The sequence below is a fragment of the Macaca nemestrina genome, chromosome 4 (assembly GCF_043159975.1).
Source record: "Macaca nemestrina isolate mMacNem1 chromosome 4, mMacNem.hap1, whole genome shotgun sequence".
Classification (NCBI taxonomy): Eukaryota; Metazoa; Chordata; class Mammalia; order Primates; family Cercopithecidae; genus Macaca; species Macaca nemestrina.
The window spans coordinates 97798134-97819262 of record NC_092128.1 but is presented as its reverse complement, the minus strand read 5'-3'; the positions used below and the strand labels follow the sequence as shown (position 1 = coordinate 97819262).

The 21129-nt window shown below is 47.8% G+C and overlaps 2 protein-coding genes across 2 annotated transcripts; both read left to right on the top strand.

The window, feature by feature from the left end:
* Positions 1–121: 121 nt before the first annotated feature.
* LOC105475747 (homeobox A5) lies at positions 122–3977 on the top strand. The gene is made up of 2 exons (XM_011731234.3): positions 122–1980; positions 2949–3977. Exons 1-2 carry the CDS (start codon positions 1086–1088, stop codon positions 3197–3199), a joined length of 1146 nt encoding a protein of 381 aa, XP_011729536.1. The 5' UTR covers positions 122–1085; the 3' UTR covers positions 3200–3977.
* Positions 3978–14215: 10238 nt separating this feature from the next.
* Positions 14216–18045, top strand: LOC105475748 (homeobox A4). The gene is made up of 2 exons (XM_011731235.3): positions 14216–14903; positions 15450–18045. Exons 1-2 carry the CDS (start codon positions 14288–14290, stop codon positions 15794–15796), a joined length of 963 nt encoding a protein of 320 aa, XP_011729537.2. The 5' UTR covers positions 14216–14287; the 3' UTR covers positions 15797–18045.
* Positions 18046–21129: the final 3084 nt, after the last annotated feature.

Below are 21129 nucleotides of genomic sequence, written 5' to 3'. Positions count from 1 at the left end.
GAGGCAAGCTAACCTGGGCGCGGGTGGAACATTACAGCCCGGGGAGCCCCTGGGATCCCTCAGGCCCCCGGCTCCGGATTCCCGCTCCCTGCCCGATAGCGCCCGCGTCGCCGCCACAGCAGCGTTCAGGACCCAACGAGGGGCCCAGGGCCATGGAAGCCGCCAGAGTCCTGGCTTCCAGACGTGCCAGGGGCGCCTGCAACGCGGGGCCTCCAGCGGGGAGACTCCACTTGCCTCTCAGCTATATTTGTGATTTACTTGAGTCTTTCGGAGCCGTGGAAATTAACTACAGAGATACTACGCACTGCCACGAAATGCTTCCATTATCGCCCTCATTTTACTCCTGGAGGTCTAAGCAAGACCCCAGTAACCGGCCCCACGGATCCCCAGACCCCAAGCAGCCTCTGTGGCTGCAGGGAGCCTGGGCCCACTCGCTGGGTTCAAGGAGAACCCTCCAACTGGGGGTCCGGCTGGCTCGAGGAACCGGACCCTGTGATGAAGATTTTCCAGGCTGGATACGTAAGCAAATCAAATAGCAAACTAATGACACGAAAACCATATTCACACGAAAGAAAAATCGACTACGGTTATAAAAGTGTATGGAATTTGACCTCGCCTTGCAGAAACACTACACAAAAGCTATCTTTAATAGACGCCTGTCATTTAAGAGCGGCAGGGACACTGTCCCTCATGCGCTCGCAAAAACAGAGCCGTAATTGTAGCTGCTGCTGCTGCGGGCAGGATTTATTTATCCAGTTGGCTAAATGGCTTTCCCCCTTCCCCGAAGGTGATATCTGTATTTTCAAAATTCAGAGCTGCTGGCAGGACGGGCAGAACCGACCCCAACCTCGACACAAAAATAAGAGGGGCTGCAAAACGGGGGAAATAAAGTTGTTGTAAATAAAATGCAAGTCACCACCTTCCCCCAATCCTCTGCATCCTCGCCGGGCGCGCGATCGGCAGCTGACGGCCTAACAATTGGTACATCCTAATGGAACTGCGAGGGAAATGCAATAATTTTGCCATAATGGGCTGTAACCTCAATTCGACCCCGGCCCTTGCAGCCCCCGGTCGGAAACTGGGCGATGCACCCTGCCTCCAGCGGGTGGCGCTCGAGTCCGACTGAACCGCAGCAACTGGCGGCGGGCACGCGCCCGAGGCGCGCGCGCCACCCCTCTCGCCTCCACCCAACTCCCCCATTAGTGCACGAGTTTACCTCTAGAGGTCATCAGGCAGGATTTACGACTGGACAACAAAAGCACGTGATTCGAAGTCGTACCCCATATTTGGGTGCCTACGTAGGAGGGAACCAAGTACATGTCCCAGTCATTTCCATAATTCATCATAAATTGTGCAAGGGTGCTATAGACGCACAAACGACCGCGAGCCACAAATCAAGCACACATATCAAAAAACAAATGAGCTCTTATTTTGTAAACTCATTTTGCGGTCGCTATCCAAATGGCCCGGACTACCAGTTGCATAATTATGGAGATCATAGTTCCGTGAGCGAGCAATTCAGGGACTCGGCGAGCATGCACTCCGGCAGGTACGGCTACGGCTACAATGGCATGGATCTCAGCGTCGGCCGCTCGGGCTCCGGCCACTTTGGCTCCGGAGAGCGCGCCCGCAGCTACGCGGCCAGCGCCAGCGCGGCGCCCGCCGAGCCCAGGTACAGCCAGCCGGCCACGTCCACGCACTCGCCTCCGCCCGACCCGCTGCCCTGCTCCGCCGTGGCCCCCTCGCCCGGCAGCGACAGCCACCACGGCGGGAAAAACTCCCTGAGCAACTCCAGCGGCGCCTCGGCCAACGCCGGCAGCACCCACATCAGCAGCAGAGAGGGGGTTGGCACGGCGTCCGGAGCCGAGGAGGACGCCCCTGCCAGCAGCGAGCAGGCGAGTGCGCAGAGCGAGCCGAGCCCGGCGCCGCCCGCCCAACCCCAGATCTACCCCTGGATGCGCAAGCTGCACATAAGTCATGGTAAAGCCAGCCTTTTTCTAAATCCACGCGACCGCGGGGACGCGGCTCTCGGTCCCCCCTCTCTCCTCTGCCGCCCTCTCCCAGTCTCTCTCCTGGTCTCATTTCTCCCAGCCCTGCGGAGCCTCTCCTTGCCGTTCTCCCTCCTCTGCCTTCCTCCTTCCTCCTCTTCTTTGCAAGCACCCCGCGCTCACAAATAGTGGGGGAAATAGGCGTTCGCTGGGCCAGTTTAGACGTTGAAAGGGGCAGGAAGCAAAAAACCCCTCTGGAACCCCACGCCTTGGAACGCCCTCCCGGGTCAGGCCAGCTGAGCAAGACGCAGAGAGGTAGAGGATGGCAGTAGGAGCCGTGAATCGGGCTTGTCAGGGCGGATAATTTATGAGGAGGGCTACGCTGGGGAAGCAGCGTTACTAATTAGAGCCCCCGAAAAGGGGCTTGGGGGGAAGAATCGAGGCGAGAGCCGGCAGGATTCTGAATTTTGGGGGCAGGAGGGAGAGAGAAGGAAAGGGAAGGGAAGAAAAAGAAAGCAGGCGCCCCAACCCTGCAGGCTGGAAACTGGAGGCGGCTCTCGGGGCTGGAACTTTGAGGCAGGGTGACCCAAAGGCCACTTGGGCGCTCAGGAAAGGGCCTTGCTTCCTGGGTTTCTGTGCGGTGGGCAGCCTGGGAGGGCTGTGCCTCCCGATCGGGGCGCCCGGGGTAGGGCGCAGAGGGCAGGAGAGGGGCCAGGGAACGCCGGAGTCCTCCGGGACACGGCCCCAGCCTCAGATGGGCAGATTGTTCCCAGGATCCAAATCGTATTGTTTTCTCTCTAGAAAGGAAGAGGGAAGGAAATTCGGGAGGGGTGTGCGGGCTGGTAGGGAGAACTTGTTGAGCTTTTCGCCTGGGTTCCCTGCTCAGGACCCAAGCTTGTCCCCCTGGAGGACTTTGGAAGACAGGAGTTGGTGGCTAAACCGCTGACTTTTCTATTGCAGACAACATAGGCGGCCCGGAAGGAAAAAGGGCCCGGACGGCCTACACGCGCTACCAGACCCTGGAGCTGGAGAAGGAGTTCCACTTCAACCGTTACCTGACACGCCGAAGAAGGATTGAAATAGCACATGCTCTTTGCCTCTCCGAGAGACAAATTAAAATCTGGTTCCAAAACCGGAGAATGAAGTGGAAAAAAGATAATAAGCTGAAAAGCATGAGCATGGCCGCGGCAGGAGGGGCCTTCCGTCCCTGAGTATCTGAGCGTTTAAAGTACTGAGCAGTATTAGCGGATTCCGCGTAGTGTCAGTACTAAGGTGACTTTCTGAAACTCCCTTGTGTTCCTTCTGTGAAGAAGCCCTGTTCTCTTTGCCCTAATTCATCTTTTAATCATGAGCCTGTTTATTGCCATTATAGCGCCTGTATAAGTAGATCTGCTTTCTGTTCATCTCTTTGTCCTGAATGGCTTTGTCTTGGAAAAAAAAAAAAATAGATGTTTTAACTTATTTATATGAAGCAAGCTGTGTTACTTGAAGTAACTGTAACAAAAAAAGAGAAAAAAACACACAAAAAGTCCCCCTTCAATCTCGTTTAGTGCCAATGTTGTGTGTTGCACTCAAGTTGTTTAACTGTGCATGTGCGTGGAAGTGTTCCTGTCTCAATAGCTCCAAGCTGTTAAAGATATTTTTATTCAAACTACCTATATTCCTTGTGTAATTAATGCTGTTGTAGAGGTGACTTGATGAGACACAACCTGTTCGACGTGTAGTGAATAGTGACTCTGTGATGAAAACTGTGACTCCAAGCGGTGTGTCCCTGCGTGCCTTTGTAGGACCCTTTGCACGAACTCTGGAAGTGGCTCTTATAAGCGCAGCTTCAGTGATGTATGTTTTTGTGAACAAAGTTACAAATATTGTCCAAGTCTGTCTGTTTTAAGCAAACTGTGATCAGCTTTTTTTTTTTTTTTTTTTGTATTTGTTTTTAAGGAAAAAATACTGACTGGAACAAAAAATAAACTTTCTATTGTAAGTTCATTTGGTCTGGTTTGTGCCAAATAGTGAGTGGCTCTGTCTGCTTTTCTGTCTGTCTGTCCAGTCCTGGAAACCGTTGGGTCTGAGGCTACCTGAGCAGATGACCTGTGCAGGGAGACCTCATACCAAGACTGGCCCATCGCTTCCCTAACTCTGACCCATCACAAAGTTCAGGGCAGAAGGTGGAAAAAGCTGTAGGCGGTTCCAAAGCTCCAGGCCACCATGCCCATCTCTGAGGAAACCAAGTTAACTTGCTGGGTACAAAAAAAAGAGAGAAAGAGCAAGAAAAAAGGAGAAAAAGCCCAGGGCTTTGTTAGCCACCCTCAGGCCACACAGATCCTGCCTCTTTCCTAAGGCTGTCCTAGGCCTCCACTTGCTGAAGACGCTGCTCTGTCTGGCTGTGGACCCCAAACCCTCTGCCCTTAACCCATCCCAGCACCCCTTCCCCACTCTTCATCCTGGACCCAGTTGGCTTCTTTTGCTACTATCAATTTGCTACAAATGGAAGGTACTTACCCCATCCTAGCTCGATTGGGAAACTCCTCAGAGCAGCTAAAGCGCAACTAGAGATTTGCACATTTACCGACTGCTTACACTGATGCCGTCTTTCCTTTTAAAAGTTATAAAACAGTAAACTTTATAAGCCCCAGTTCCGGCTATATGACATTTGGGTGCCAAATGAATAGGGTTTTGTCTATGAATTAGATCGTAAAATCATCCATAGCACAGACAGATCGGCTCACTGGCTATAAAACGTCACGTGGGGCCATTAAAGTAAGTTTTATGGTTTTGGGGAGCTGACATCCAACATTATATACCACATAACATATAATCTCACTAACGCTGGACTCCATTTGACTCTTTTGCAGGCTACGTGTGCCGCCTGGCCATTCAAACTGTCAATTTTAGGTCCAGAAGTGTCCAAACCACAAGTTCTCAAAACTCTGAAAAATGGCTCCCTCCGAGTTAAGGTAAGCTCGCCTCCTAAGCGCTTTCAAGTTTATTTGTACTTTGGAAACTTTCTCTCTCTCTCTGTCTCTCTCTCTCTCTCTGGTTCAATAACTCTGAGGCTGCCTCTGAATTCGAAAAGGCAGAGCAAACTTTCCCTCTGCCCAAAAGAGCAGCGCCAGGAACCAGCTCTGCGGAGGCAGCAGGGTGAGCAGCGCCTGTGGCCGCGCCGCATCCCCAGGCCTAACTTTAATTGCTGCACAACCGCGGATGTTAATGACTTCCGCTGCTCCCGCCGGCGTGCAAAAAGATGATTTTTTGTGTGCGAATGGGCCTGTGTGTGGGAACCTGGCAAGGCCGCATCCCCAGTCCCCCGCGCAATTGCTGGGCCGGCGGGGGCCGGCTCCTGGGGGTCGCGGAGCCCTGGGGTGGGGGCTGGGAGACAGGGGGGCGCCGGCCGCGGGCGCCGAGGCCGCGCTGCGCTCAGGAGTTTGAAAGAAAGGCCCGGGCAGGGCCGAGGCGGACTCTGGCGGGATTCCTTACGGGGCTGTGGCAATATGTCTTCGCGGGCCGGGGTCATCTGGCAGGGCTGAATTGAGGCAGCGGCCTTCGGGGCTGGGTTTCAGGCTAGCTCTCGAGAGCAGGAGGGTGGCAGAGGCCGGCGAGGCGGGGGCTGCACCTCCAGCCTGGGCTCCCGGGTTGCAAGGTGGATCCTGGGCTGCTAGCGCCCACTGGACCCTGAGGACCAAGGGTCCCCACCCTGGTGTGTGGGGGTGTTCAGCACCCCCTCCCCCGCACCCGGGACCAGGCCCTGAACCCTGTTAGCCTGCACGTTCTTTTTATTTCGGTGGGACTGTTCTCACCCGCCTGTGAGTCTGAAGCAATAAACTTTATGGCCGGATTTAACTTTAGTCTTTGAATCCCCAGGCTAATTGAAAGGGGTTAAAGCGCTTTCTTTTCTTCCGCTTTGCCTTTCTTCTCCCTCTCTTCTTTCCTTTTCCTCTCCTTCTTTGTAGAATTAAAAACATCTAGGCACAGGACCCTCAGAAGGCACCTTAGGCGGCCCCCTAGATAACATTAAGATTGGAGAAATTCACTCCCCCTCAACATGCAGGCGAATTCTCTGTTCCAAACTGTGCTCTAAAGTTTTGGGGGGAAATTGAGGTGTCTTCAATGCCCAACTTAAAAGTCCCCAGAGCCATTAGGTTGTTTTTCCTGACACATCATAAACGGTAGTTTAGGGAAGAAATTGGTCCTTTGTCAGTAGATTTCCGCCTTTCTTTTGTTAGCTGCTCTTTCTGTTTGATCCCAGGAAATTTACATAATCTATGATTTCCAGAACAATCTCCAAAATTGCACCAATGGGTGAAGTAAGGTGAAATAAGTTTATCCTGGGTACAATTCCATATTGGCCCCAGTCACCCCTTCTGGCCCCAACCCCCCATATTCTTCAATGGCAAAACCCAAGCCCAGTGCCTGGAGACTGTGGCCTGTCCCGGGATCTTTTTCTGGATGGGTACCCACAAGGGACCCAGTAGATTTCCCTCAATCCTATTTTAGGAATTAAGCCAAATTCTCCTACTGCATTCAGAAATGAAACAAAAAATAGGGTCTGCTTTTCTCCTTAGGAGCTGGGCAGTTTTCAGCAACTATTAATTGGCAAAGATACCTATTAAGTGCTTAAAGTGAAAAAATTGAAAGTATAGATTTGGAATTTCAATAAACTTTATTGTGCAGAGGCCACCTACACTCAACATAAGTCCAACAGATGTCCCCAAAGTCAGAGGTCCAGAAAGCAAAACCTAGAAAGTTTTTTTTTGAAAAATAGAAACCCTCCCACAAGTGCTACTTCTCATGAATAGTGGCAAGGTGAAGAATCCTGAAGTAATTGTATGTAACCTATTAAAGTAAACATTGGTACTTCAGCAATCGAGAAGATGTGTCCACATCTTAGTGGGAACAAGGACATAAACTCTAATGGGTATGGGTTCTCTTTTATAATGTTATGTGTCTGTGAGAATACTGGATTCCTTTTTTTGCTGCTCTGAATTGTGGGCTCCTTATTGAAAATATTGGGTTAGGGTTCCATTTTAGTTACTCATTTGGTGATCTTGCTTGAGTGATTTCTTGGTGATTGAAATTAGAAAAAAAAAAGTGACAGGGATTCTGCCAGTTTAGTTTGAGTAACTTACACAGAAAATATCCACACTACTTCATGGCCATATTCCACCTTGGGGTGTGGGAATGAGCAGAAAGCCTGTTGAAGTCATATCCAGCACCACAGAACATAGAGAATCTTTCCAAGGAATGAGAAAAATTATAGGCTGTAAATATTGTCAGCTTGCTTATTTCTGTCTGTTTTAATCTTCACAAAACTTAAGTAGAATTTAAGAGAGCAGGCAAACCCACATGGCCACATGGAATTAAATGACTTTAAAAATACATCATGCAGTCAGACCTATACGTTATTGGAGGATTTTTTTTCTTTCTTCCTATTTTCATAGAAAGCATAATAAAGAGGATGGCTGGTTTTCTGCTCATTCTGTAGATAAGTTATTTCTTTTGTGGATTCTTTTGGGTTGTTCTTGCAGAGGAACTTTCTAAGAAAAAATATGTCTGTCACTGAGGGCTTTATGAAGACATCCAGCCTCAGCCGGTGGCAGAAGTGCGTGTGTGTGCTCCTCCTCAGCAGCAATGTGCGGGGGCTCGTTTGTTCCCACAAGCTGAAGAGACAATATTTCTGAACTATAAATACAACAGGAAGCTTCTGGTCACACTTACTTAGGGGTTTGTTAGGGTTTCCATGGTCTAATTTCACAACATTATGCCAAGATTCCTTTTCTCCTGCTCTTTCCCCTGCTTCATTGTTGGCGGCTCTGGGAGAGCAAGACAGAATTTCCTACCAAAAATAGAGTCCTGTTCATTTGCTGAGATTCTGAGAGGACTATATTGAAATAATTAGTGAGTGGAAAGCAAATCACATCTTAAAAGATGGGCAATTAAGGAGGAAAACAATCTTTTTAGCTTAAAAGATGCCCTTCTCAGCCTCTCCCCTGACTTGGCTGGGGGTCTGTCCATGGCTTGCCCACCATGGAGAGTGCAGAGCATTGTGGGCTCCATCCCTTTGGTTTCTAAGGAGGAATTTCCTTCTAGTCAATGGCAAAACTATAAACGGGGCTCCCAGGCAGTGCTGAGGGGGTCAGCCTAAGCTCCCACCCACATAGGGGAGGGGATCCACAGCCCCAGCCATTCTAAGCCCCAGAACTTGAAGGTCTGCCCAGGTTTGTTTTGTTTGGTGTTGTTCACAATAAATTTGTTCTTCTCCCACCAGATCCCCTCCCCACAAGCCAGTCTTTTCAATAATAATATTTGTTATGAAGGTTATTAGATAATTATTGCGATTTTGTGAAGCAGCCCTTGCTGGAGGTGAAGTCTGTCATCGCCTAACAAATGACGCCCGCGCAGTTCACTGCCGGGTTAAGTAAATGCAGAGAAGATAAATCTGCACACCCTAGGAATCGCCAGCAGAGCACGCTTTAGTACAAGTTCACAGTCAACTCACCCGCCTGGGCCAGCTCTCCCAACAATTAGGGCTGCGTCTTTAGTTTTAAATAAAGGGAAAAAGTGTCTCCACCTCCCAGTGCTTGCTTTCCCCCATCTTCTCTTTTCTTTCACTTTTTGCAAGGTTCTCCCATTCTGCTCCAAATTTTCCTCGTAAAATAGAATCACGAGTGATTTCAAGTTAATCTAGTACCTAGTTGCTGACAAAGGGGTCGTAGGCTGATTTAACAAAAAGTCCAGTCACAAACACTGAGGAAAAATATCCATTTCACCCTCCAATTTCAAATGGCAGTGGCAGAAGCAGGGTGTCCTAAGATGCTAGGGGGGCCCCTTCCCCCTGAAAGAAGAGGCTCAGCTTTGTGTATCTTTGTGGTTAGTGCGTTACAACTGCAGGTCAAAAAGTTGAGGGTCAAAAGTTTACATTGTGCAGTGCTCTTAGTCATCTGCCCAGACAGAGTTTGATGTCAATGTTAGAGCTGTGATCTTGACTATCAGCACAAAAGATAAAATGGCTCGGAGTGACGCGTGTATCACGGTATGGACTCCAGGTGAACCCTAGTGGTTGAATGACCTCAATTACGGAGGAAAGGATAGAAAATTCCTCTTTTCAAGAGTAATACATGCTGTATTTCATCTTGAATTATCGCTCCTGTTCTGAGGGAATAGCAGCAGGTAAATAGGCATAGATTACTGAAACACCAACACCTTAGGTGTTGGAGAACCAGGAGTCTGTGGGTTTGTCACAAAATAAAAATGCTAAAAACTCATCTATGGAGCTTTAAAAACTAATGTCGCAAGTTTCCAATATTTCATTATGCCTTCAAAGGCAACAGAATGGTGCAGGAAACCTCCTTTATTTGAAAAGAGGGATTTTGATTGGCCAGTTTTTTTGTCTTTTTAGTACATATCATGACCCCTAAAGTGTGTAAGAACAAATGCAAACACAGGCACTTCTTGCAAAATGTAATCTTTGCAGTTTTCAAACATAGAATATGCTTTTTGTGAAACTACAGTCCGCTGAATGCAAAGCATTCTGAGATCTGAGAAGGGGAAGGAAGGAAGTGGACACCCTCCTGAAAGACACAGAATTCTCTCTTCACCCCTTCCACCAGCACTACCAGTGACAAAATGCTTATTGGTGCCATGAAAATGTTCCTGTTTGGAAATTTTTGTTGTTTATTATTAAACCACAATTGAATGTAAGAGAAGTACTACAAGCTATAAGTGAATAACTAGACTGTAGGGAATGCAGAAAGGTGAAATCCACAAATACCAGGCCACTGTGTAAGACAACCAGGACAGAATAGAATATTTTCTATTCTTCAGAATGTACTTTTTAATAATACACGTGGAATTGAAGAAAAAGTCAAGGAGAAGAGAAAGCAACCTAAGCAGAAGGGTAGGAGAGCAGAAAAGAAAGGGAATAGTGTATTAAGGAAGCCGACTGGAACCATGCCTCATGTGTGAGTTGCAACTGAAGAGCTAAACAATATTTTATTTTTCATGCATCTAGAATGGCTTTAAGTGTTGGTGCTATAATAATCTATTTTCCAGAGGACATATTTCTCTTTTGTATGAATTGACCTTCAAGGGATCAGTATAGGAAAACAGAGAAGAGAAAGGTGAAATATTTTCCCTAGGTTTTTCTTTTTTAACTTTGGAGATAATTCAACTACTCAGAATGTAGACTCTTGAAGGAATGTTTAAGATCATCCTAATATATCTTGGTTGATTGGATTTAACAGTGCCAGGTATGTTCAGTTTTAAAATAAATATTTCCCAAACACTGCCTTCATGGAAGTAATCAGGGTGCTTCTGTGCAACGTGTAAAGTTTTCACTCTGGCCAAGAGCTTGAAGCCAAATGGGGGTTTGCCAGATGAAACAGAAGAAAGGAAACAACTGTGGTGATTGCTGTTGCAGCAGTGAACATTTCACCACATTTGGGCTAGTGAAATGAAGAAAACTGAAACCCCTCGATGAGTCAACAAGACAATTATGTGTCTCTTTGGGAAAAACCTTTTTATTGTGTTTTTTGTTAAAAACGTGACACACCTTAGAAACATGTCAACTTCAAAAACCATAGATATCTCTTAGTTAGTCTTCAAAGTAAAAGAAAAGGGTACTCGCAGAAGTTATTGCTTTTAGAGTGCTTGCTTCTTTATTTGGAGGATTTTGAACCTCAGGCCTCTCAAACAATCCAAATTAAAATTCATGTGTAATCCCAATATGAATATCAGTCCTCATCCCTGGGTTGTGTGCATTATTTTAAACTACTACAAGAAAATTACCCCCAAACTATTAATTGGTCAAATGGCTGGTAAAGTGTTGTTCCTCTCAAATCTTGTGTCTAGTGTAGGTGTGGGGGGAAGCCTTCAAATGCCACCATCAGGCGTTTTGAAATTCTGCCACTCCACTGTTCAGCTCCAGAAACACGCATCAGATAGAGAACAGTCTGGGGACTCTCGCTCTAAAGAACAAAGGACAAATACAGTCAATACATTCCATAACGTTTACATTTCCTTTGGCTTTTCCCCTTGGTTTTTCCTGAGAAGGAGTGACCTGGGCAAAGCACCCTGCTCGCTAAAAGACACTGTATAGACCTTTTACAAGCGCAAAGTCCAAGGCCGAGGTGAACTTCAGGTCAGTGCGTCTAACAAATATGAAAATGTCGGCTGGTGAAGGGCGCGCCTTGTGATTTAACAAAGACTGTCAATGTGTAAGATTAATAAGAAACAAAATGCACACGGTGTCACTGTTCGGTCACTTTGAAACTTGGGACAGGATTGCATTCAAGAGAGAATGCTGTTACAAATATATTCAAAATGATTCAAATCAGATTCAAACCAAGCTGCAAAACATTGCCTCCCTCTCACCCTCCCTCTCCCTCCAACTCCCTTCACTCATCTCCATCTGGGATTCGAGGACATGACGAAAAGTTATTTCATCTAATGGGATTTTAAGAAAGGTTTTGTTGGGAATATGTTACCCCTGCACGTGGAAATGAGCAAATGTGCTCACCAGTTTCCTAAGGAAAGGATAATGCTTCCACCCCACTTGGGACTGGAGCCAGTTGGTGTGCGAGGATTTGCATGCTCCCTCTCTGCTACATTTCAGGGCATCCCATCTTTTCTCAGGCAAGATGCTGCTGGTAAACTTCAGTTTGTTTATTAATTGAGTTAGTTTCTTCCTGGCTTTACTTTGGTGTCTTGGATATTGTGTAAAGGCAAGAGGTATTTTAAAAAATGTTTTTCAAAAGATTATTTGATTCGATGGAATGATGCTACAGTTTGCAAGGGGAGATTGAGGAAGGTTCAGAAAAGGTACTGCGATTGTTTATTACAGCCATAAATCTTGCAGTAAAATGTCAAAATGTCGGTGTGTGAGATAACACTTGGTGGTCCTGGCTCCGTTTGTGTTTATGATACGAACCACAAAGACAAGTTACAGGCCTTGAGGGATTCTGTGTAAGGCCATCTTCCTAAAGTAATAGAACCACACAAAACACAGGCACAGCTAACTCGTTTGGGTTAACCATATACAAAACAGTGCTTATGTCTCATTAATACTTAAAAATAGAAACTTGGTACAAGGTTCTGAGGCTAAACAACAGAATTTTTGTGTTTTAGTGTCTGTAAATATTAAACAGATATGGTTAAGACCCTGGTACTCAAGGTTGATGAAATGAGGAGGGAAGATTTCCTTGTCATGCTTTTTGTCCCCCTGAAACTTATAGGGTTCAGATTTGTAATACATATAACTATATATTATTTATATTACATTGTATACAACCTATGTATATATTATTTTTTCTTGCTAGGGAGAGATATTGGTTCAGGTAGATGTATCACAGGCTGAATTTTTCCTCCAGTCTAGAGAGGATGGCTAAAGATTACACTCAGTGTTGATTTCTGTCTGTGGCTCAGATTTCATTAAAAACAAATTTTCAGGGTGCCTCATGTGAATGGACAGCACTCTTCACACACACATACACCTAATATGGAAAATCTCTTTGTACCACTTCAGGGTGATTCCAGTTAGAAAGCTAATATGATCCCCTTTTTAACCTCTTTTCCTAAATTAGTTTAAAGATTAGTCCCATATAATAGGCTTTATGTGGCTAAGCATTAAATGACTATCCATCAAATGGATATATTCCAGCATTTAGTAACTCCTATGAGTAACCAATATGAATGAAGATAGAATTGACATTCCTTTTGAAGTGTCTCCAGGCTTACGAAATAATTTTCCTTGTCTGCGTTCCAGACTCAGTTGTGAGAAGGTTGTTTATACTGCTCTTTGAAAAATCAACTAAGGTGCACCAGCTGAAAAATCCTTGTTTTTGCATGCCAATATGAAAGTATTTTTAGAATGGTGACTATGCTAGTTTGCACTGCTTTAATCTAGGCAGAAAAATAGAGGATCTAGATATGTCTCTTACTCAGAAAAGAAAGGGAGAAAGTACACAGTACAAATAAGGCATAAGTATTTACTTCAAAGATCAACATTAGGTGGAATAAGTAATTTATTTGTTAATAATGGCGTAATTAGTGTACCCATCAAATTTCAATTACCAAATGGCAGGCAACAGTCTCCTCTCCCTCCTTTCCGGAGCTTCTGATATCGTTAATACGCTAATTTTCAGCAATTAAGAAATTATAGACTGTCCTGTAAATATAACTCTAGTCTCAGATACTGCCTGAGAAAGCAGGATCTAAAAGAGAAAACTTGAAATTCTTAGCTGGAAAAGACCCATCAGCAATCAGACCGGCAAGGCGTTTATTCTACCCTTAGCTTGTTTTTGTTTGGGGATTGTTCTGAAATAGGAAGTTATTGTTTTCAAAGCTCGGTTCTGTGGAGGTATTGCTTCTATCCATTCCCATCCTTGGGCCACCTTCTCTCTCACAATCGCACCTTGCAATCGCGGGCATATTTAGCTCTCACATCGACAACCCCATCAAATTAGATGCTATTACAAAGGTTCCAATTTTTCTTAGGAAAACGCGAAACAGATTGTCTCTGAAAGAAGGAAAAAATGAAAAGCGTCCATCCAGTTATAATGGAATGGCCTCGCTTTACATCCTTGGGTCGATTTCTCTTAGCTGCCCACCCACCCTTTGCAGCTTCTGCCAAGCTTCTCAAAACAAGGGCTCTCAGGCCGACACGCAAGGAGCAGGGTGTGGGGAAGGGGGATCTGCGGTTGGGAGAATGTGTCTGGTGGCCTCTCAGGGGCGTACATAAAAGCCAGGATGCCCCTTGGTCCCAACGCCCTCCTTTCCCCTTTTAGCCTAGAACCCCTGAAGGACGCGAAGCCTGACTGGGTTGCGCCCGAGGTCAGCGCTGAGTCGCGGCTGCCAGACTGCCCGAGGCCTAAGCCAGCAGTAGGGCAAGCAGAGGGCTCCCAAGAGGACCTACAGCCTGACAGGGCCCGAATTCCCAGGGGGAACCAAAGTTGGGGGGCTGGGGTCCAAAGCTCCTGCTCCCTCCCCCAGCCCAGGGACAGGACAGCAGCATCCATCACGCACCCGCGCGTTTCCTGATCCGGGTCCGCGCGCGCGGTGCGCCCATTGGTGGGGGCGCTGCACGTGGGGCACGGGGCGGGGCGCGCGCTGGGCTGGGGAGGAGCGGCTCGAACTTTGGTGGCGGCGTCTGCGGGAGGGGGAAGGGTGGGCACTTGACAGCGGGGGGAGGGGTAGGGCGCAGAGGAAAGGGGGATGGGAAGCGAGGCAGGAGGGGGAGGGGCCTCGGCGAGCCCAGAAAAAACGACAACGCGAGAAAAATTAGTATTTTTGCACTTCACAAATTAATGACCATGAGCTCTTTTTTGATAAACTCCAACTACATCGAGCCCAAGTTCCCTCCCTTTGAGGAGTACGCGCAGCACAGCGGCCCGGGCGGCGAAGACGGCGGCCCGGGCGGGGGCCCCGGCTACCAGCAGCCCCCGGCGCCCCCGACCCAGCACCTGCCGCCGCAGCAGCCCCAGCTCCCTCACGCGGGCGGCGGCCGAGAGCCCCCTGCCTCCTACTACGCGCCGCGGACCGCCCGCGAGCCCGCCTACCCTGCCGCCGCGCTGTACCCCTCGCACGGGGCCGCGGACACCGCCTACCCCTATGGCTACCGCGGCGGCGCGAGCCCCGGGCGGCCGCCCCAGCCCGAGCAGCCCCTGGCGCACGCCAAGGGCCCGGCGCACGGCCTACATGCGAGCCACGTCCTGCAGCCCCAGCCGCCGCCGCCCCTGCAGCCTCGAGCGGTGCCCCCAGCGGCCCCGCGGCGCTGCGAGGCGGCCCCCGCCACCCCAGGCGTCCCGGCAGGGGGCAGCGCCCCCGCGTGCCCGCTACTCTTGGCCGACAAGAGCCCGCTGGGCCTGAAGGGCAAGGAGCCCGTAGTGTACCCCTGGATGAAGAAGATCCATGTCAGCGCCGGTACGTGGCGCCGCTGGGGAGGCGCGGGAGGTGGGCCGGGGCTGGGCCTGGGTTCGAGGGTCGGGGTCAGGAGGGAGAAGCTCAGGGGAAGGGGTCCTCGGGAGGGGAGCCCCCATCTGGCCCGGGCTGCGGTGAGATGTGGGTATGTGTGCGCCAGCTAGCCGCCTGATCCCAACGTGAGAACCCTTTTGTACCCAGGGTCCCTTTATCAGGAGATTTACGAGACGCCAAACTGTTAGGGCAGTAATTATAGCCCCCATAAATTTAATTGCCCTGGCAGAGGCTTCAGGCCATGTGTCTTTGAAGCTTTTCTTCAGCCCCAATGCCCAGCACCATTCTTTATGGCTCTCGGGTGTTTCCCGTTGTCAATAGCCTGTGAAACATTTTCTTTGCCGTTTTATGTATCTTGCGTGAACTTGGTGTCAGGTTATTATATAATGATGATGTCCAATTGCTCTTCCCCACCCCACCTTCTCTCTCCTCCTCCTTTCTCTCTCTTCCGCTCCCTCCTCCTTGGCCTTCTCTTTCGGGGTTCTGGGTTTTCAGTCAACCCCAGTTATAACGGAGGGGAGCCTAAGCGCTCTCGAACCGCCTACACCCGGCAGCAGGTTTTGGAGCTGGAGAAGGAGTTCCACTTCAATCGCTACCTGACCCGGCGGCGCCGCATCGAGATCGCCCACACGCTCTGCTTGTCCGAGCGCCAGGTCAAGATCTGGTTTCAGAACCGGAGGATGAAGTGGAAGAAAGACCACAAACTGCCCAACACCAAGATGCGATCCTCCAATTCGGCCTCGGCCTCTGCCGGCCCACCAGGGAAAGCACAAACTGAGAGCCCGCACCTCCATCCCCACCCCCACCCGAGCACCTCCACACAGGTTCCCTCCTCCATATAATCTTCTAGAGACCTTGACCAGTTTCTATCCCTTACTTGCTTTTCTCTTCTCTTCTCTTGCTCCTTTCCTCATCCACCCCTCCCCATCCGGACCATAATAGACACCAAAACAAACCCAAATTGGTGAAAAGGATAACCAAAAAGAAGACATTATCCGGGTAAGAGTGTGTGCTGGTTGCCACCCAAGAGAGGACAGTTGTCCAGGATGCTGGTTGGTGGAACAACCTGCTGGCCTGAAACAAGGCTGCCAGGTGTGGATACCTGAGAAGGACTACTTGGTATCAAATACTTTTGAGATGGCTACAGTCAGTTAGCTGGACAGCCCATGCTGACTGGGGACGTATACTTGCATCTTTGTTGGAAGCAGAAGAAAACAGACTCTTTCCCCACCTTCCTTACCTCCTCCCCCCCCCATTAAGGCAGCTCATCCAAGCTTGTATTGAACTGAATAAATGAGTAGACACTGTGGACCTCACAAGATTATTTAATTCTTAAGATGTGTAGACCTTGATGGTAGGTGTGACATGTTAGTTTTCCTTACTTGCATTTATTTAAGATACTGTTACAGAGATACTGTTGTCCCCTTCTGGGACACAGTCTTTGGGGAGAAGGGAGTGCATTTAGACTTATGTGGAACTGTACAAATTGTGATGTGGCTATATAGAAAGCCATGTGCTAAGAATAAACTCCATTTAAAAAACATTAAAAATCTAAGATTCATGTGTTTTCTAAGCTTTTCATTAAGAAAACAAAAGTCCTCTGGATTGAGATACTTGACCTTTCATGTAAAAACCTTGTAGATAGCTTGAGCTGTATTCACTTGGATTCTGACGGCTCACATAATTTGTGTGTGAGAGTGTGTGTATGTATGCTCAACTTGAGCTGAACTCTTGTCAAGCTTGGCCTACTGTGGAAAAGTTCCAAAGAGCAGGAAGGCTCTTGAGCTCTGAGAGGGCTCCTCTTCTTCCCAAACTTGGCCAGTCTTTCAGGCTTCAAGTCTCTGTAAGGCATAGAAACGCGTCCTTCCCTGCAATGAAAGTTGAAACCGTGCAGTGCTGTGGGCCCAGGAGTTTCTGCAGCTGTTCTACACACTGAACTCTGAGCACACTTGGAAAGAAGTGGTCTCTTTGGTATTTATTGCACCTTCACACTTAATCTGCCTGTTTCCCTGGAGATAAAAAGTAGTTCGTGCAAAGGGTTGAGATTACTTTTTGTTTCTTGGCTGTTCTGAAGGTCCTCTTCACTAACTACAGACTAGGAATTTTTGTTTGTTTGCTTGGTTGTTTCTCTTTTTTGAAGAAGGAGCTTTCAAATAAACTGAATTTTACAAGGACACTCTCCAAAGTTTCTCTTGAGGAAAGAAAAAGCATAATATACCTTCAAAGTTCACCCCATGCAAAGTAGACCTGGGAGAGTTTACTGCTGGAAAATAGCAAAACTCTGAATTAGGGTCACTTTCCTCAAATGCTTTGTGATTTTTCTGCTCGATTCCAGAGATCTAGATCCAAAAGGCTGAAAATCAAAACCCACTTCTCAATCTCTATAACCCTAGTATTTGTTTACTAATTTAGATTTGGTGCTTACTGCAGGGAGTCCCCTACAATAAGACAGCAAAAACCAGTGCGCACTAGCCCCAGAATATTAGAACTGTCACCTGGCCTTGATAACGTGCAGCTTTGAGGTTATGCAGTAATTTTAGCATAGATGGGAGTAGGTGCTCACCTGCCTCTGCAACATCAGAGAATTTTTAAACACATTTTTTTTTCATTAGTGGCAAAACCCTTTAGCCACTGTCAGAGCTGTTACCCCTTTCACCCCTGCTGCCCTGTGTGTGATACAAACAAGGGTGATCAGTTCTATACCCACAAATCAGATTTGAGAGGAAAGTGATAGATACCAGTCTCTGAGGAGCCAAGAAAATTCGGGAGCAAACAAATACACACTTACCTTCCCAAATCAGGAGAAACCTGGCATAAAGTGCATTTTATAAGGTGTGAATGGGTGCCAGGAATTTCTGGAGGCAATGTAACTGCTGCTGAAACTTATTAACCCTCCCCCTACTAGACACACTTGTAAAACAAAATTAAATCACGCTGAAAATAGCAATTTTCCCAGGAATCATTAATCACCTCAAACAATAAATACTTCTTTGTAATTCAACAGCAATTCTGAAAGGCATTCTCTGGGAAAAGTCTGTGGAAGAGAGAGGGATCTTCTTGCAAATAATGTGGTCTCAGGCAAGGACACAGCATCTTGGCTGTCTGCTAAAAAAAAAATGCCTAGACTCTCACTGGAAATTGAGTGTCAAGCTGCAAAATCTCAAATGGCAGACTATCATCATTTAAGGTAAATTCTTACATTTCTCCTTTGTGGGAAAAGAGGGATATGGGAACATTCATTAGCTTCATGCTGGAGGCAGTTGTATGAGGATGAAGGGGGTGACTTTCTTTCACTTGCACTTATAAGTCTACCCAGAAAGGGAAGATAGAGGATTGAGATCATTTTTTTCTGATATTACAGGACAAGATGGCTTTTTTGTCCCAACTGTATTGATTATTAAGGTATTGGTGAGTTTTACAAAACCAAGATTATAGAAAATGATCCAAATGATTGTCATTTCTTTAGTGTTGTTTTGCCTGCTTCAAATTGTCCTTTAAGGGCGTTTGTTATAAGAGATTGGAAAATCCTACTTTGTACTTCAAAATCATGCATTGTCTGCCCTTTGCTGGGGCAACCTTAAGAGTTCACTGAGAGGACAAATTTTCTATCTCATTAATTGTTTTTTGTTTTGTTTTGTTTTGTTTTAAGCAAACCCTACTGGCCCCTCAAACCCTTGACCTTTAAAGACAGTATTTTGTGTAAGCTCTATAATTTTACCAAAATAAGCCTTACATATGCTCTCCTCTTCTCTCTTTCTCCCTCCCTCCAATACACACTCATCTGCTTTAGTCACAGAGCCAAGTTGGGCATAACTCTGGAGATAAAAGTTTTGTCAACATCTGAAATCAACCTAAATCGGATAGGAGACACTTTAATGGTCACAGTTTGAATTAAGTACTTAACACTCTCCCCCTTGAAGAAAAATGGCACTTTGCAGGCTTGCTTCCCTAGTTTTGTTGAAATCTACGATATACCCGGTGTTTTATTACAGCAGGAATTCAACTGTGACAGGCATAGTAGAGTACTTAATACCCAGGATGGAGCTCATGGGAAGATTACCTAGATGGATGGGGGAGGAGGGAAGTCCCTTTGCATAGCATCTCCGACTTCATACCCAGTTGTCCCAGGGGGTCCCATTCCCCTACATCTCAGCCTCCTCCCTGTGGGGTGGGGCAGGGTGGATATCCCTATCTTTCCTCTGTCCCCCTGTTCCCCTAAGCTTCCAAACTCTGCTTCTCTCCTCACTGTTGCCTTCCCTCTAGCAGTTCCCGCATAGAAACAGATCAATGACTCTTCAGAATGAAAGAGAAGAAAAACCCAAAGAATCAATGTAGCAAAAAGGCCTGGGGCTTCCCATCTGAATGAGTGGGTTCTGTGCAGGCAGTAGGCTTTCCCTGGCACTCCCTTGGTTTCTGCATCCCTAGACACAGTCTTGTATAGAAGAACACAGGCTCACCTTTCTCAACTGCTGCTCTGTTGCCCCTTCTCTATATTATACACTGTCCCAAGAATAATTCTGCTTTGTGTTTCAAAGAAACACATGGGCTGGAAACAATAGGAGGAAGAGACTTGTGTTCTGTTCCCTTGGTGGTATGAGGGAGGCTGCTGTGGCTGTCTTGAAACCCTCTAGTCTTCAACTTACAGAACTGGCACCTCTTCTGAAGACTCCAAATTCATGGGGAAACCCCCTCCCTTTCAAGCCAGCCCCACTTTCTCTGGGATTGATTCCTGGAATTGAAAGAGATTCCCAGATTGAAAGACTGTCCAAAGTGAAGGAGACCTGGAGGCCATTTTACACAGATGAGAAAACTGAGGCAGCTGAATGATCCTCCCTCCACCGTTCCTTATGTTAATGAGTATGGGGTGGAATGCAACCTTTAGTCTCACTCTAGAGAGCAGTAAGGGCACAGACATCTTTCCTCTTAGGAAGGTATTCTGCCAGGAATGGAGGTATGCATCTAAGCTTACACTTGACCTGGGTGGTCACAGGTGTGTACATCCAGAGAAGAAGGATGGGTTCTTGCCTCGTGGGCCATCAAAGCTGTTGGGAAGATTTTGTAACCAAACCACCCTAGTCATGAAGCTCAGACAGGTGGACTGGCCACTGGGCTCAGGAGGAGACAGATGTCAGGGCGCCTAGGAGAGCAGAGGACTCCCCACTATCCACAACGGTCATAATCCCAGGATGACTAATTCTGTCAGGCTTGCCCTGCTATTTCGATGGTGGTGGCTTGCCTCGGACCAGGGCAAGGATGAATGTGCCCTGGAGGCCTGCAGAGCCAAACAAGGACCCTGGTTGCAGCTGATAAAGGTGTAGCGTCTGTTCGAGGGAGATATTGAAATTGTAATCTTTGAGGTCACGTGACTCATTAAATAATTAATGCAGATCGTCAGGAATGGATCGGAGTCGTCAGGGCCTCACTAGGAATGAATCTCTCAGAAGTGAGACTCCAACTTACCATTTGATTTTTAAAAACACACACCCTCAGATTTATCTCCAAAAGCTTTTAACTCCTTCAGGAAGGCAGGAGACCAGCCCTTCGGCAGGGAGGACGGAGCTGGCGGGCCCTCGCCAGGTCTTGGGGCTTTTTCCGCAGGGTTTCTGCGAGTCCGGGGAGCGCGCCGCGTCCGGGGAATCGTGAGTTCGGGCTTGGGTTTTCTGCGGTCACATCCTGGCTTTGGTGATGAAGTGGGACGGATGCGCAGACAGTTGGTAATGTTCTGATTCACGCTGGGGAAGGCTGCAGAGATACCACAGGACGGGCGCGCGGCTTTGTTCAATTTTCCCGGCGTTCATAAATCACCCGCGCCGGGCGAGCGAGGGAGCAAGCGAGCGCCAAAAACTCGGAGAGCGAGGCCACGGCGGCGGTGGCGGCCATTGCAGAGTGAGAGACCTGGGCAGCATCTCTCTGTGACTAATTAGTCTGAACGATTTATGGGGGACAGCAGCCATGAATATTAGACTTGGGGATAAGGAAACAGCAAAAATAATAATAGCCATAATAATTACATACTCCTAAGTGTCACGCAGGGGAGTGCTGGATGGAGGCATAGCGGATCTTTATCGGGTGAAATTGAGAGGCAAAGTGCGGGATGGCTGAGTCCACCTTGCTCACGGTCATGCCAGGATCCCCATGACCAGTGGGCACTCCCTTTGGGGACACAGAAAGCAAG

What these genes read in the sequence shown, in the direction of transcription:
- LOC105475747 (XM_011731234.3), top strand. Translation starts at nt 1,086, where the DNA reads ATGCACCCTGCCTCCAGCGGGTGGCGCTCGAGTCCGACTGAACCGCAG. An exon ending in CAAGCTGCACATAAGTCATG is followed by an intron (nt 1,981 to 2,948) that starts GTAAAGCCAGCC and finishes TTTCTATTGCAG; the next exon opens with ACAACATAGGCGGCCCGGAA.
- LOC105475748 (XM_011731235.3), top strand. Translation starts at nt 14,288, where the DNA reads ATGACCATGAGCTCTTTTTTGATAAACTCCAACTACATCGAGCCCAAG. An exon ending in GAAGATCCATGTCAGCGCCG is followed by an intron (nt 14,904 to 15,449) that starts GTACGTGGCGCC and finishes CTGGGTTTTCAG; the next exon opens with TCAACCCCAGTTATAACGGA.